The 16,128-nt window shown below is 35.9% G+C and overlaps 3 protein-coding genes across 3 annotated transcripts; all 3 read right to left on the minus strand.

Moving 5' to 3' along the window:
- Positions 1 to 1,124: 1,124 nt before the first annotated feature.
- LOC101254873 (pentatricopeptide repeat-containing protein At5g66520-like) lies at positions 1,125 to 2,826 on the minus strand. Its single transcript, XM_010319162.3, has one exon. The coding sequence runs from the start codon at positions 2,824 to 2,826 to the stop codon at positions 1,201 to 1,203; it is 1,626 nt and encodes a 541-aa protein (XP_010317464.2). The 3' UTR covers positions 1,125 to 1,200.
- Positions 2,827 to 3,079: 253 nt separating this feature from the next.
- On the minus strand, positions 3,080 to 8,998 carry LOC101268739 (mitochondrial metalloendopeptidase OMA1). Its single transcript, XM_004234101.4, has 3 exons — positions 7,487 to 8,998; positions 7,241 to 7,389; positions 3,080 to 3,671 (listed from the first exon to the last, which is right to left on the minus strand). The coding sequence occupies exons 1-3, from the start codon at positions 8,399 to 8,401 to the stop codon at positions 3,422 to 3,424; spliced, it is 1,314 nt and encodes a 437-aa protein (XP_004234149.2). The 5' UTR covers positions 8,402 to 8,998; the 3' UTR covers positions 3,080 to 3,421.
- A 46-nt stretch (positions 8,999 to 9,044) lies between these two features.
- Positions 9,045 to 14,378, minus strand: LOC101243764 (DEAD-box ATP-dependent RNA helicase 7-like). The gene is made up of 14 exons (XM_004234102.4): positions 13,761 to 14,378; positions 12,469 to 12,603; positions 12,242 to 12,382; positions 12,025 to 12,136; positions 11,749 to 11,819; positions 11,383 to 11,537; positions 11,170 to 11,281; positions 10,783 to 10,884; positions 10,637 to 10,697; positions 10,375 to 10,543; positions 10,199 to 10,295; positions 10,021 to 10,115; positions 9,732 to 9,865; positions 9,045 to 9,549 (listed from the first exon to the last, which is right to left on the minus strand). The coding sequence occupies exons 1-14, from the start codon at positions 14,241 to 14,243 to the stop codon at positions 9,368 to 9,370; spliced, it is 2,049 nt and encodes a 682-aa protein (XP_004234150.1). The 5' UTR covers positions 14,244 to 14,378; the 3' UTR covers positions 9,045 to 9,367.
- Between the last annotated feature and the right edge of the window lie 1,750 nt (positions 14,379 to 16,128).

Genomic DNA, 16,128 nt, shown 5'->3' on the forward strand with positions numbered 1-16,128 from the left:
CCAAATTTATTATTTTTGTCAAATATATTTACCAATCAAATTGGCCAATAAATGGTTCAAACTAACAATGTTGGTTCATTTTCTCAATCACATGACTGAGAAATGCAAATTTCAACGTGAGAAGATTGTTCATACTATGTTGAAGGATTATATTAAAGAGTAATACATCAAAATTTATAATTTTTTTTATAGAATTAAAACTATATATATATTGTGTATTTTAAGAATCTCTTTTGTGATATAGTGTATTATGCGATTTTATAAACTTGTTTTTATTTAGTAAAATTGTATCAATAATTGATATAATTTAATAGTTTTGCAACTTATGAAGTTCTTATATTTATATTAAAAACATATAACATTACAAGTTCAAACTATATGTTCAAACAAAACTTTAACTTTATCTCATAATTTTATATTATGATTTATATCATGATTTAACATCACATAGGTAAACATGCCCTTATGTGTGTGCAGCCCAATATATAGTTAGGTGTTAAGAAAAATGAAAAAGTTTTATATGGTGATTAATGAGCATATAAAACTAGATCACCCAAAGACATTGAATCGTAATTATCCTTTGTTTTTTTTCATTTTGGGGCATGATAATACTTAGAAGCCAAAGCAGGCGGTAAATCCTAATCTGGTCATATTGACTGTAAAACAAGACCACCATTGAAATTTTGTTGGTATTTTGTGGGTCTCCACAAGATGCGTTCAGTTCGAGTTGAGACTCTACAAATTGTATTCAACTCAAACTAGGATTTTTGGAGGTTACTCAACCCTAAATCCTAGTTTATGCCTATATAAAGCATACTAAATTCCCTTAAAAGGCATCTCGGAAATTCCATAAAGAGATCAAAATTTCGAATACTCCACAAATTGATGAATTATTCATAGAGGTCAAATCTAAATCATAATATGCTACAAACGGCCCTCGAACTTTCCTTCGTAATATGCTACAAACGGCCCTCGAACTTAGGAAAGAAGAATCAACGGATAAACAGATTTGTACTCGCAATCTATCTTGATTAATAAATAAATCCCAGGAGAGGAGCATCAAGGGATTTCCATATGTTTAAAATTTGTTGCAAACAAAGTCATATGAAAGTAAAACTCTTATGTCTTCAGATGCAATGCAAGGCTCTGAAATCATTCATATCTATTGAAGAACCAAATAAGTATTTTTTTCACTCTTCATCATTCCACAACAGTGCTCATACTAAAACTCCTTCCTATCTCATCACTCAAACTAGATAAAACAAACTTTATTTCCGTCATCAAAACTTGAGGTGATCCTCTTACAGAAAATTCGCAAACAACTCCATTAACTTCAATCGCGCTGCAGCCAGGAACGGTCTTCTCAATCTCTTTCTCCTTCATAAGAGCTCTAATTTCCTTCACATGATCAAATCTTCTAGCTTTGGCATATATATCACAAAGATTGACATAAAAGGCATGGTTCAGAGGCTCTAATGCAATTAAATACCTGGCAACTTTTTCTCCTAACTGAAAATTCTGGTGCATTTGACAGCCACCAAGTAGTGCACCCCAAACGAAAACATCTGGCTCCACTGGCATATTTTTGATTAGCTCTTCTGCTTCATCAAAGAGACCAGCTCGACCAAGAATGTCAATCATGCAAGCATAGTGTTGGACTTGTGGTTCTATGTGATAAGCATGCCTCATCACGCGGAAACACCAGCGGCCTATGTCTGTAAGGCCAGAATGAGCACAAGCTGATAGCAATGCAGTGAAAGTCACTGCATTAGGTCTCACTCCAGCCGTTTCCATGTCCAAGAAAAGCTCGAGAGCTTCTCTGCCATTACCATTAATTGCAAATGCAGAAAGCATAGCTGTCCATGCCAAAACATCCTTATTTTTCATTGATCTAAAAACATCAAGGGCTTTAGAAACACTCCCACATTTGCCATACATATCGACTAATGCTGTTGCAATCACCATATCACACTCCATTCCGCTTCTATTCAAGTAATCGTGCACCCACCTTCCATGATCAACCGCGCCAAGAGAAGCACAAGCTGAGAGCACGCTAGCAATTGTCATTTTATCTGGACTAACCATATCATCACCAGACACTTGCATTTCAAAGAAGAATTCTAAAGCTTCCTTTGGCCTACCTCCTTGTACGAACCCCGTGATAATTGAATTCCAAGTAACAATATTCCTATACTTCATCCTCCTAAACAACTCTAACGCCATATTCAGCTCTGAATTTCTCAAACACCCAATTATTATAGAATTCCACGAAACAACATCTCGATTAGACATTTCATCGAACACCATCCTTGCATTATCCACTGACCCAAATTGTGAATACAGAGCAATTAAAGAATTCTGCACAAAAACATCACTGTGAAACCCAAACTTAACAACATGGGCATGAACACTTGGTCCGATGAGTCCATCAACTCTGCTCGCGCAATGCTTTAACACGAAAGGAAAAGTAATACAATCCGGTGTAATACCATCAAAGAGCATTTGTTTGTACAAAATTAAGGGCTGAGATGAATTGGGGTCATGGATTCTTGAAGCGTAAGCTCTGATCATGGAGTTGTAAATGAAGAGAGTTTTTCGAGGAACGAGCCTGAATACGGTATCGGCATAGCTGAGAGACCCTGATTGAGAAACTGTGCAGAAGAAAATAATGCGAGAGATTAAGAGCCAACGGTCAGTGATGAAGAACTGAGGGGCTGTAGTTATGTGGGCATGAATCTGTTTGAGCTCTCTCATGCTCCTGCAATTCTCAAGCAGGTATGCTAGTGTGTTCTTCAACTTTAGCCGTTGCAACTCCATCATTTTCATAGCTCAAACATAACGAAATTGGGAACAGTCAACGACAATGACATACTCAGTATAATCATCACGGAGAGGTTCCGAGGTATACAAAGCGTAGGCAGAATGCACCTTCGCCTATATATTGTTATTAGAGTGTTGAATTACTGGACCTCAGTGGCAAGGTAAGGAAGAGACCATGGCGTGGCATGAATGGACATTCAAAAGATCTTGGAAACGATGGATTGCACATTGCTAAAAGGAAATATAATCAAATGACAGATTTTGGTAGCTGATCGACAACACAATTTTACCTAAAAAGATGGAATGTTGCTTTACAAGTTGCTTACTGGATTCCGTAGGAACTTCCCGGCACGGGATTTGAAAGGGTTACAACAGACAGATAAGTATGCTTATTGAACAGTCAATTTCAGCAGCCAGGAAAGGGAATTGGAGTTGTCCAAAAACAACAATTTTGTGAAGAATTCTTTGCTTAATCTTCACTTACTGGAACTTGAAACGAAAATCAATCAAAATGCGAAGAAAAGATGAGCATAACTTCCGAAAAAACTGGCTTCTGGGCGGCTCCCTACTCTCACATGGCCTGTGCATTTCATCCTTTCCTCTATAGGAAACCCTCAATCCCTTTTCCTGCCTGCACTTCCCTATATATTGTAAGGGCTTCATCCATTACTTTAGCCTGAGCCAACAACTGCGCTCTCTTCTTCCCAGAAGGATGAGTAGACAGATAATCTCTCAAGGCTGATTCCCCGGAAATTTTGCCCAGCTTCTCATAGACTGAGGGAGCTATACGAGGGTTATATCCAGCAGAAGCCATCAGCAGCAGCCCTATGTAATCTGCTTCCATCTCCATCCTGGTACATAGAAATGCATGAGAACTCGATACAAAAGGAAAAAAAAGGCAAAACATTCATCCTATCTATCATGATTTGAAATGACTAGTTTCGTGTATTACATATGCATGCTTGCTAAGAAGACATGTGCACCCCACACAAATAAAACGGTTGACACATAATAGGGTACATTAACAGAATTTAACAAAAACCCACATGACAAGTAGGTGATGCCATAAAGGCTTGAAGCCAAGAGTTTCAATTCCAAACTCTATATGATCAGTGATTACTGATATCACCAACCTCTACTGCTGGAACAAGCTCATTAAGCGATTAACTCAAGACTTTAACCAACAAAAGTAAGCCTAAAATATAGACTTTGAGAAACAACAGCGGACTTACTAGATCACTACTAAGCACATTATAAAATGCACCAGATAACTGAGCATCTGAAATCAGTGACTTCCTCCTCTCTTCTTTTCATTTTTTATGTGGGATGGGTGGACGGAAAGGTGGGTTACATGGCAGATATTGCCAGTCACATTTATTTTGAAGTTTGAGGTTTCTAATACCTTTGGAAATAGAAATCCTTTTCAAATTGTTTCTTTTGAGTTTCGCCACTCACAACATGATTGACAGAATTCTAAATCCCTTTACTCCAGTGACTAAATGGAGTATGTCAAACACAAACAAATTTAAATTTGGAAGTCCTGGAGTCAACAACTAAACTGATGTCACAAATAAGGAGACTTGGATATGCTTTCAATGCAAACAGTCAGAAAGTAGCATTAAGCTGGTCACATATTATTGCTTCTGTTCACACAGACTATATCATCAATTGGCACTGCTAAAGCTCAGAAGCACTTGAGCGCATAAAAGGATAAAACCTCAAAACATTGGCTGTCCAACTTGAGTAGTTGAGTTTACCGGCAGAGATCCACACATTAACTATGAGTACTTCTAACAAAGTCATACTTGCCATGATTTGCTCTCTCTCACACATACACACACACACACAAAAAAAAAAAAAAGAAACTCCTAGCAGGATAAAAGAAAGAAATGCAGCGTCTCCTTTTCACTTTTCTTTTCTTTTCTTTTTTTCAGGGTGGAGGGTCACTGCCACACTAAATTTTCTCTGATAGATTCCTGATAACTGCCTTAGATTCACTAACCAAAGATTAGACCCTAAGCTTTAGAGAACTCAGGTTTCTATTTCTCAAAATTATGCTTCTCATCCAAAAGGATCATGAATTGACAAAACACCCTATAACAAACAGGAATAAATATTTTAGTTGCATACTGCAATCATGGATATTTCAGGCTAGATACACGCTGGATATGACTGGGATAAGGTATTTCTTGTTTCAGTTTTGGATAGAGCTTCCTGATTTTCAGATTCAAATAACATCCTAAAATTAGTATTCGCTAGACAAATTTGAGACCACAATGCAACTGTGAGAAGAAGTAACAGCGTGGATCATTTCAAGTAAGAAACGCCAGGATTCAAACTAAACCGATACTTCTTGGAAAAATTCTGAAGGGCAGCTAACAGTTTTTGAAAGGGTTTCTGGTTGAAAACTCTCTTTAGATTTGTGTGAACATGGAATGCCGAAAATTCGCTTCAAGAAGATGTGCCTGCAATCTATCCTCGTGGTTAAGCACTCTGCTTTATTGCTTTGCAACAATCATCTTTAGTATGTAACTCCCATTTATATTGAGACGTCTTCGATAATATCTTATGGAATAATATCCAATTAGATGGTAACATGACTAATTCACAATCTATACAGTTAAAACCAGTAAGCATTGATGGAATATATCTTATAGCTTTAGTTTTTTCATTGTTATTAATGATTTTTACAAGTCCTCAGACTTCAAACATATAAAGGAAAACTATCAAACAGCATAAATATAGAGATACAACTATACATCTATAAACAACCCCCTGTATTTTGATGCTCATATTTTCATATTGTACTCATATCTGTAACCCTACCTTATAAAAAAAATGTACTCATATTAATGCCCGTGCTACATAGCTGATGCTCAACAAATATCCTTTTTTTTTTTTAGGAATGTCTTATGCTTTAAGAAAACTCACTAGTTAATGAAACAGGCAAATTTATAGAGCTGAACAGAAAAATGAGAGATCGATCAGGGTTCAATCAACACACAAAATGGGGAAAGGATAGAGAACGAAAAAAGCCATCTAAAGAGGGGGAACCAACACCATCAGAAGATGAGTGCATATGCACTTCAATTGCACCCCACTGAGGCGCTGACCATTATCAAGTTAACGTGGATAAAATGGGAACTTGGTCTTTTCCAGACAACTTGAAATGTCAAACTCATTAGAACCCTGGTACAAATCAGTCAAGGGAAGATCCTCTCCTTTGCCCATCACGCAGAAAACAAGAAGAGGAGCATCCTTGGAAGCACTGGAAACCAATTTAGTTTTAGTAGTAGTAGAGTTTGGTCAGAGTGTCACTTGTAGCTGTTTCCAAATGAATCCACCTCAAGTCCCAAGGTTAAAAGCTTCGTAATTTGTGAACTTAATATATATGATATATTTTGTACATATAAGAATTTATTCAGTTCTGTTTGGTATTTTTTTGGTTTATCTAAATTTAGGAAACCTATCATAATTTCTCGGGACAGTTATAAGATCTATATTGAAACCTACGACTTTATTATAAATACTAAGAATCGGTTCAGTAAGGTTCAGTTCAGTCAGTCAGTACAATCCATTCTCAGAAAACCATTGACACACCTAATATTATCAACTTGTTCTACTTTATAATTATACCTTCAACAAATACCTCATAAATGTTTCCATGTAAAGATAGAGTTAAGTTTTCGAGTTCCCACACACCCTGTTCTGCTGGATCAAAGCAGCAGAAACAAATTGGCATAACTTATTTTTCTTTTTCCTTTGATTGTTCTACAAGCTCTATTCACTTTGTATACAGTGGAAACAATGATACTAGGGGTAGAACATTGGATTCCCAACTACCAACAATTTCAATGTCCACCATTATGCTGTACTACAACATATTCATCTGACATAGAGGGAGAACCTCTTAGAAGGGCCTATGTTTGTGCAATGAAAACCATAACACAAAACATAATGCAACATAGATAGGGAGTACACAAAAGTTAATGTAAAATTCTTCTTCTCAACATGAATGTTGGAGGATGCAAATGAAAAGAAACAAGAGACAATAAAGACATCCAACCAAGATTTTGATGCGACCACCTTTATAAAAAGAGGCTCAAGCTCTATGCCTACATGTTGTCCCATCAACATCTAACAAATATTTCACATATGCTACTTATGTAACACACAAAAATGAGCTTTCTGGGATGACATAATCTCTGATGAACACTTGTTCGCTACGTATTGGCTGTATATGCGGACATGACATTCCTATGATTATAAAGTTTACCAATTTAATACAATTGAATAACAGAGAGAATTGCCAGGATAAGACACAACAATGTTAGCTAAGTCCTAAAAGACAGATTAAAACATAAAACACACAAGCAAGAGAAACTTACAAAATCCAGAAAATAAAAGGTGATACACATACCTGCGTGAGAATGGAAGCCTTAGGAACAGGGCTGACATCGTGTTAACAACATCAGGTATCACAAATTGGTAAAGAACCAATTGAATGATAGCAAACCACAAGTTTTTTGTGATTCCCTCAGCAGCATGGCGAGCCACAGCATGCCCAACCTATCAAGCAAGCAAAGGGGTGAATACTAAAAACAAGGCAGAGATGTACCTGTATACAATGCAATCAACGAATAAAATGACAAAGCTTTATACACACCTCATGCCCAATGATGGTTGCAATTTCAGCATCTGTCCTAAAATGTTCAAGCAACCCTGTGAAAACTACAATCTTCCCACCAGGCAAACAGAAGGCATTTACAACAGGATCATTTACAACCAAAACCTCCCACTGCAATCCCTCGATATGCCCGGTAGCAGACTCTGACCCCTTCTCCTGTCCCTTCTTTCTACTTTTCTGAACCCAACTGTCATCTAGAATCTCATCGTCTTTACTCCAATTCGCCTCGGGGTTACTATTACTTAATGCCATCAAAGTCTCATGCCCACTAGTCTCATGAGGTTCCACGGCATCGGATGCGTAGTGAAGATCAGTCCATACCTGCTCTTTTCGCAATCCTCTTTGTAAAGCTTCAATTATTTCTGTAGCTATCAATCTCACCCTAACACTTTCGGGGTGTATAGCAGGCAATATTTTCCCTTTGAATGACTTTTTCATCTCTTGAAACTGAGACTCACCCAGCCTTTTCTCGATATCTTTAGACAAAAGCACAAAATGGGTTCTTTTAGTATAGGGTATAGTCTCCAAATTACCCATATAAACAGTTATCACTAATCCTGAACCCACCAAAACAACAATAAGAACAATTCTTGGATTCTGAAACCATCTATGAGGACCCCTTGGACGAAAATGCTGAATTTGGTGTCGATCAACGTAGTAATATCTTCTAGCCCCACCGAAAAAGGCGCCGCTGTACTGATTTTGCTTGATTCCATACTGAAAGCACGAATTTCTCAAAATCCTTGAGGACCCAGATGGACTAGGTTTGCCTAAAGCGTTTGGTACCAAAGAATTGCCGTGGTTGGTTCGTTGAATTGAATTGCTGAATGAAAACTTTGATGCGAAACTTCGAAAAGCATCAACGCCAACTTTTGATCTTCTGTACCATCCCATGATGCTTCGAGGACCTCAAAAATCAACAAGAATGGTGATTGGAAGCAGGAACAAAAGTCATTCAGAAATCAATAAGTAGGAGCAGAGTAATTCTACAAAAACTTTCCTAAAATATAACAAGCAAAACAATGAACGGAATCGAAGAATCAGGTGAATAGAGAAGGCGAGTAGAGGGTGGAAGTGTCTGGAAACTACCCTCACAAGTTATGGCTCAAATCAATGAAGTATGTAATAATTGTTATGAAGTTTTAAGATTTATAATGTTTATTATGTAAAATATATTTATAAATTTTATGATATAAAATTTGAATTCATAAATCATCGGATTCTTTTTTCAAAGAATTTGAAATAGTAAAATAAATAAATTGAAATTAAAGATGATATGTTTTTCTACTATTTGTAAAATTCTATGCGATAGATAATTTTGATTATGAATATCTAAAAGTATTATATTGTTATCATATCAAATAACTCAGTATGATTCAATGTTTTTCCTATGATTTTTTGTAAGCATAATTTATTTGACTTCAACTTATATATCAAGAATACCTTAATTTCAAGTAACATCTTTTTCCTTTTCAATTTAATGTCCAGCTTAAACTGTTGTTTAAGAGTGTAGAGAAGACATAAAACTAAAACCAAGTTGGTAAAGGACTACAAAATTAAATTTCTAATAAATCATGAGTCAGCTTCTATGGAAATAATAACTGTTACATTTGTAGTATGTATATTTAAGACTAAGGAAGAAGCAGATTTGTCAAATTAAATAACAAGCTAAAAATTTTTTTTAAAAAAAAAGTGAATTGAGCCTATATATGAAAAATCTAATGTTAGTATTCCATATACAGCAGCCGTAATATACATTTTTTTTCTTCATCATCGCAAATTTTTGAACCCACAAAATGGCGAAAAAAAAATCCTGTACAGTCAGTCAGCTGTCTGAATTGAATAAATCGTTTGTATTCTTCACCATCTACGGCCAAAGTTTCCATAACCTCTCCCACCACCACCTCTGCCTCCAGAAAATCGACCTCCATTTCTCCTGTCACCGCGACCACCACCAAATCTTCCGCCTCTCTGCTGATCTTTCTCTTGCAACCGGGGCAGTTCTGTTACTACCTCTAAGCTTACACCTTGTGCGTTCTTCCCTACATAGCCCAGTCCCATAGCGAAAGGAAAAAGTAAAGATGAGAAAGAGCTTGGACAAGCTGTGACACTGATTAATGAGATGACGGAGTTGCTTGAAAATGGGTATGGGAAGCAAACTCTGATAGAAGAAGGCTTTAGAGTAGCATATGGTTAGATGAATTGCAGAAATGGAGAGACATACCAGCTAGAAATGTGTCCAGGTCATCAGCAGATACATCAAAAACTGCGCCCTTTCCATCTGCTGTCAAAGTAAGACCTTTGATTGATTCAACCTTGTCCTCAGTTAGGAACCCCCGCAAAACATTATATGCAAAGCTGCCAAATCAACAAAGTACAAAAGATCAACCAAACTAACAATAGGCTCTGCCATATTTAGCTCTCACCGAGTGAGATAGTATCTTCATGGTAAGACTTGTTATAATTGGAGACAGTAAGAAAACCATTTACTTGAACATGGTTTAAATACTCACGAAGGTGAAAATATGGGCCTCCCGCACTCAAGAAGTAGAGTAACACAGTTCTCCATGGAAGAAAGAAGCGAACGACTCTTGATCTCAGAGTAGCCCTGGAAAAGCAAGAGAAGAGTCCTGTCAACCATAAGGCCAGGCTTGGTTCCCGGTCAGACAAGTAACGAGGAGAAATACTTACAGCTGCCTTGGCAAGTGCCTTCGCAAGCAATTCAGCTGGTGATAGTTCAGAGGTATGTAGAAGTTCCTCTGCAGCAGCCTTGAAAGCAGGTATTACACTACAGAAATTTGCAAATAGATTAAATGGTAGAACGATGACACATTAAAATTCATAAAAAGCACAAACGAAAAACATACCTATCAGAAATTTCAGCAATTGCTTCTGCTGCTTCTTTCCCAGCAGCTTTGGCAACATCAGCTGGCTGTGGAGCAGACAGATGCTCGAACTTGACACCAGATTCTCTTTCAATCTTAGAGATGTTGGACTTCTTAGGATCGTAAAGCATTACAGCAATACCAGTATTTCCTGAATGACATAATAATAACAAACAAATATAAGTAACGATGTCCATGAATTCCAGTGATCTAAGTGAGAGGAATTCAAACATTAGCATCTCACCTGCTCGTCCTGTCCTGCCTGATCGATGAATATACGCTTCAACATCACGTGGAGGCTCACACTGACCGTATATAGTAACTTCAGCATTCACAAATACCAATAAGGTTTGAGCATCAATGTTAAATATGAACTTAATAATATCAAACCTGAATAATTAACTGAACGTTGTCGATATCCAACCCACGGGCCGCTACATTTGTGGCCACTAATGTAAGGAACTTTCCTGATCTGAATCCAGAAAGTGTAATCTGGAACAGCATGCAACAATCAGAGTAACAGATGTTAGTTGAGAATTGGAAGATCTAAATTCATAACTATAAAATTTGTTGAAGGAGTGGAGGAATGTGATAAATAGTCAACTTATGCAAAGTTGACTTTTTGGCTTACTATTCTTTCCCATCAACAATAGAAGGTGATCGCATCTGGAGAAATTATCATCCTCATAAAAGCAGTAAAGTCACCAAAAAGAGAGCAGGAAAGATTGCAAAAGAGAGCACGCCAGAATACAGCACTTATTTTAAACAAAAATTTACCTCACGCTGGGATTGTTGTATGTCTCCATGCAAAGCACGTGCCCCAGGCAATATGCCAGCTAGCTCCGAAGCATAACCCCTTGTCTCAGTGAAAATAATTGTGCGTCCACCACTGATATTTCATGGCAAAATGGACGGAAAATGATCTCATAAGTTGATTGTCATTCTAAAAATCACAAATGGACAGATACTTAAGAATGAGAAACAACTAACCTGCTGTAGCAGCGAATTATATCAGGAATCAGCTGAGATCTGGCTGAACTAGAGCATGGTATAATAATATGCCTCACATTCTTGCTGGCCTTCATTTTCTCATCACCAACAAGATCAGCTGTTTTCTTATCAGGTTTGAGAAACTTCGAAGATATCTGACACCAGAAACAGACCACTATTCAGGATAGAAAAGAAAATAGAAGCCTGGGACACAGAAGTTGTACATCTCCCATTTACCCCCAAGGTGGGCTGTTTTCCAAGCTCTGGGAAGAAGCAATTTGTTTCGAAATAAACTAAGGGATATGAAACATTCCCTGGTGCAAACACTGACTAGTATTTATAGAAAAAGAGAGATAAGTAACTAACATGCTTCACCCAGCTCGGCAAAGTTGCACTGAAAAGAAGTGTTTGAACTTGGCTTGCATCTTCTACCTTGCCTTCAAAATTCAAAGGAGAAAAGTAGAAGAAAAGCATAACAAAATCAATAACCATAATATGACAAGACCCCTGGAAATGACATCTAATGCACAAGCAAATTTCAGCTCTCAAAGAAAGAATATTACACTGACATAACTGACAGCATCAGATAATGAGAGGGTAACAGATCAGATAACGCTAAGATACCGCTGAATAGTAGCATACCTAATATAAATTCAACATCATCAACAAAACCAATTTTCAACATTTCATCAACTTCATCAAGAACACGGAACTTTAGGGACCTGAAATCAATATTTCCTCTTTCGATGTGGTCCTGAGGAAAATTTGCAAGGAGTAAATCTTAACTCTTTTAACCATGAAAAGTTTACAACAAGGAATATTCCAGAGTCACAAAATATAAGACCAGGTAATACACTACCTTAATTCTTCCAGGAGTACCTACGACGATATCAACTCCTCTTTTTAGTTGAACTTGTTGTTGTCCCATGGGTGAATTTCCATATAAACAACATGAAGTTAGCCCCACAGCCCCACCATACACTTCAAAGTCAGCAAACACCTATATTAACATGAAGTGAGAAAACAAAACTCAGAGGTTCACATTCAGTGAAGCAGTCAACTTCCGAAAGGCCTCTAAAATAATACCTGAAGTGCCAACTCCCTAGTAGGTAAAAGCACTAGGACACTTGGAGCCCTCCCATACCCTGTTTTCCGTGATACTTTAGTAGGTCCATTTATCAGGGACTCCAATATGGGCAACACAAAGGCTAATGTTTTGCCCTGCAAATGTGGGAACACAAATTGAAATAATAACCTGTTAGGAACTATTTAGTCAACAAACATAGCCTAAAATTTCTTGCGGTACTGGAATATTTGGTCTATTATTATTCTTATATTAATAGAAACAAAGTGGGCACTGTCCATTCATCGTAATGAATAAGCAATGGCAAAGTTTTTAAATAGAAACTATCAACTTTTGTGTTCTCAGAAAACTCATTTCAGATAAAAATTCACATCAAAGGGAAATCCAAGTACCTTTAGCAGATCCTCCCTAATGGATCCTCATAAGCACCATATGGTACTGTAAGTTTCTTTCAAAGAGGTGAACAGGGGAACAGAGGGAGTACCCCTTGGACAAGTAAATAGCGATTTTGAAGTTTGGACGAAATGTGCGACATGAAGTAGATGGAACTCTATCAACTATGGTTCTAGAATGAAAATCATCAGAAAATGTGAGCGGCTCCTGAGTAGGTCAGTATACGTGACAGCACAAGAATGAGAATCTCATAAAGAACAAAAGTTTTCTGCCCCGCCTAAGAGCCAAGCTCATGTAGATTCTTATAGATGACTTGCATAGTTGCCTAATTCTAATTTCCAAGGAACACATGGACATTTATATCGTGTTTGGGGTTAGAATTTCCAATGCCACGCTCTATACAGAACATAATCAAATCAGTAAAATTTACATTACAAATTGCTAGTCCACTGACAGAAACAACCATTTAAATTATAACAGATGACAGCCAGAATTTTTAAATGGCATAATACATAAATAGACAAGTAAGCACTTCAACATTAAGAGTGCACATCACAATTAGGTCTAACTAGCAAGTAATCACTCTAATTCGTCCCCACTGTGTCTCGTGGACAGCCGATGCTGACATGACACATCAATTTTGGAGGTATCTACATAATCATCTGGTAAGTTGGAGTGTTCAACAAGCAAAGTGGAGGCCGGTGGAGTTATCTAGACATGCATACTCAAAGTTGAAGTGATTACTTGTCCACTGAGGCCTAGATTGAGGGTTTACTTATGTATTATGCTTTTTTTAAATCAGCATGCACGTTTTAAGTTATTAGCTGAATACCAAAAAAAAAATCAAGAAATGTTGTTTCAGTGTATAAGAGTTAAGAAGGTAATTGCAAATAGTACATACCTGACCAGTGCGAGCTCGACCAACCAAGTCAGACCCATCCAATATGGTATCAAAAGTCATAGCTTGAATAGGAAACAGCGCATTTATCCCTTTGGCATTCAAAACTTCTTTCAGTGGCACTGAAATCCTAAAATTAGACAACGCATTAGGATCCTCCTCTTTCTCCTCACTATCCTCCTCCACCAATTTAGCCTCATCCTCCTCCTTTTTCTTCTTCTTCTTTTTCTTCTTCTTCTTTTCATCCTCATTCAGATTAATCGATTCCAAAACCTCAGAATTTCCATTCTCCTGATCATCCAAGCTTAAAGCTTTACGCTTCTTATCTTTCTTCTTACTCTTCTTTATCTCCTCTGAATCAGACCCATAATCAATCTTGGTCTTCTTCGACTTCTTATGGGAGTCGGCGGATGACCCATTTCCGCTCTTCTTCAGCTTCTTCAAATCTTCAGACGCCATTGTTTCACTTTCAACAAGTGCAGGCATTACAAAGTCTGTAAATTTAGTGTATAAAAAGAGAGAAATGTAAGCTTGAAGATGAGAAAATGGCGGTGGTCCTGCTGATACTGTATTGCAGTTGAGCTGCAACTGCAATTACAGGAGATGAAAGAGGGAAAAATCGAATGTAGGGTTTGTGTTGATATTTATAACCTTTGGTGGTGAATCGATTTGGCGCCGTTGGATTACAATAAGTCCTGAGGTTTATTATTCACCGTCCGATTCTTACAAAATTCCCAACATTAGCATCTGGTGTAATTAATTCTAACCACTTGTAATAATTTTTTTACATAAAATAAAAAAATTCATTATTATATTATTATTTTTTATTATATTTTATTAGTTCATAAAACAAATTCTTGCTAATACATTCACCATAATATAATTCATATCATTATCTTTTATAATCGTTTGATATAAAATTATTGTATGCCATAATTTTTAAAATATATAAATTGCTAGCATATTATACATTATGCGTTATAATTTATAATACAAATCAAAGTAAAATCATTAGTGGAAAATAATTAAATAAACATTACATAATTAAAAAATTATTTTAAATTCTACGTAAATATTCAACTTTCAAAATCAATACGGTACTCCCATAAATGTTCTATTAATGCATTAGGTAGTTCAACATAGAACACAAAGCTTTGAAATGTTTGTGAAATCGTTCGAAAAGAACAATTTCAACGATCGCAATCACAACCACAACAATTTTTGATCTCATACAATTCATATTTTTATAGTATTGATGAATCCGGAAAGAATCTATCAAGTTATTAAGTTATTATTGTAATTTTTTAAAATTATTATAGTTTTTTGTACTTTTTAAAATTATTATTTATTTTACATTTCAATTTTGATGTATGTCAATTACTACTTTGTTGAATATTTATTATTTTCAGTTATTTTTAAATACATTGAATATTATAATATATAACACCAAATTAAATACTCTATAAGGAGGAACTGAGACCATCTCCAATCCAACACCAAATTCTATATTTGGTGTAAAATTTGTATATTATAATATTCAAAAGTGAATTGATGTTATGAATATGTTACACCAAATTTGGTGTGACACTATTCACACACCAAATTTGGTGTGAAAAACTGAAGCTATAAACAACAAATTTTACATCAAATATAGAATTTGGTGTTGAATTGGATATGGTATATGGTCTCAGTTCCTCCTTATAGCAGCATTTCAAAACGGTAAATATTTTTCCCTTTGAATTAAGTTACACCAACAAGTATGTCTATTATACTTCCTATTCCTATTTTGCATTCAGTTCCATTTGATTTCGTACAATTAAAATTATATTTGTGATTTCTGATCAAAATAATTATTATATATTTAGGGTTTCGTTTGATATGATTGATAAAAAAAGTTAATTTCGGGATAACGTTTGAGTGGTTTATAGGAGTTGTTTGGTGTGATGGACAAAAAGAATTAAGCATGGAACAAAATTGTAGTGTCTATTAATCCCCTTATTTTGTTACATTGTAACATGTGATACATCACAAAATTTGATACATAACTGTATTATATACATAACAAAGTTATGTGTCATATATATAACTACGAATATGATACAAATTGATTTTGTTATAAAATATTAGTAATATATATCAACTTTAATATTTGATATTGTCTACAAATACATTCTAGTTGAATAAGGTTGAGTGATACATCACAAAATCTGATACATAACTGTATTATATACATAAAAAAGTTATGTGTCATATACATAACTATGAATATGATACAAAATGATTTTATTATAAAATATTAGTGTTTATATATCAACATTAATATTTGATACCAAGTTTGTCACGCCCCGAGCCTATACCTTAGACGTGACCG

Source organism: Solanum lycopersicum, chromosome 3, assembly GCF_036512215.1.
Source record: "Solanum lycopersicum chromosome 3, SLM_r2.1".
In the NCBI taxonomy this organism is placed as follows: Eukaryota; Viridiplantae; Streptophyta; class Magnoliopsida; order Solanales; family Solanaceae; genus Solanum; species Solanum lycopersicum.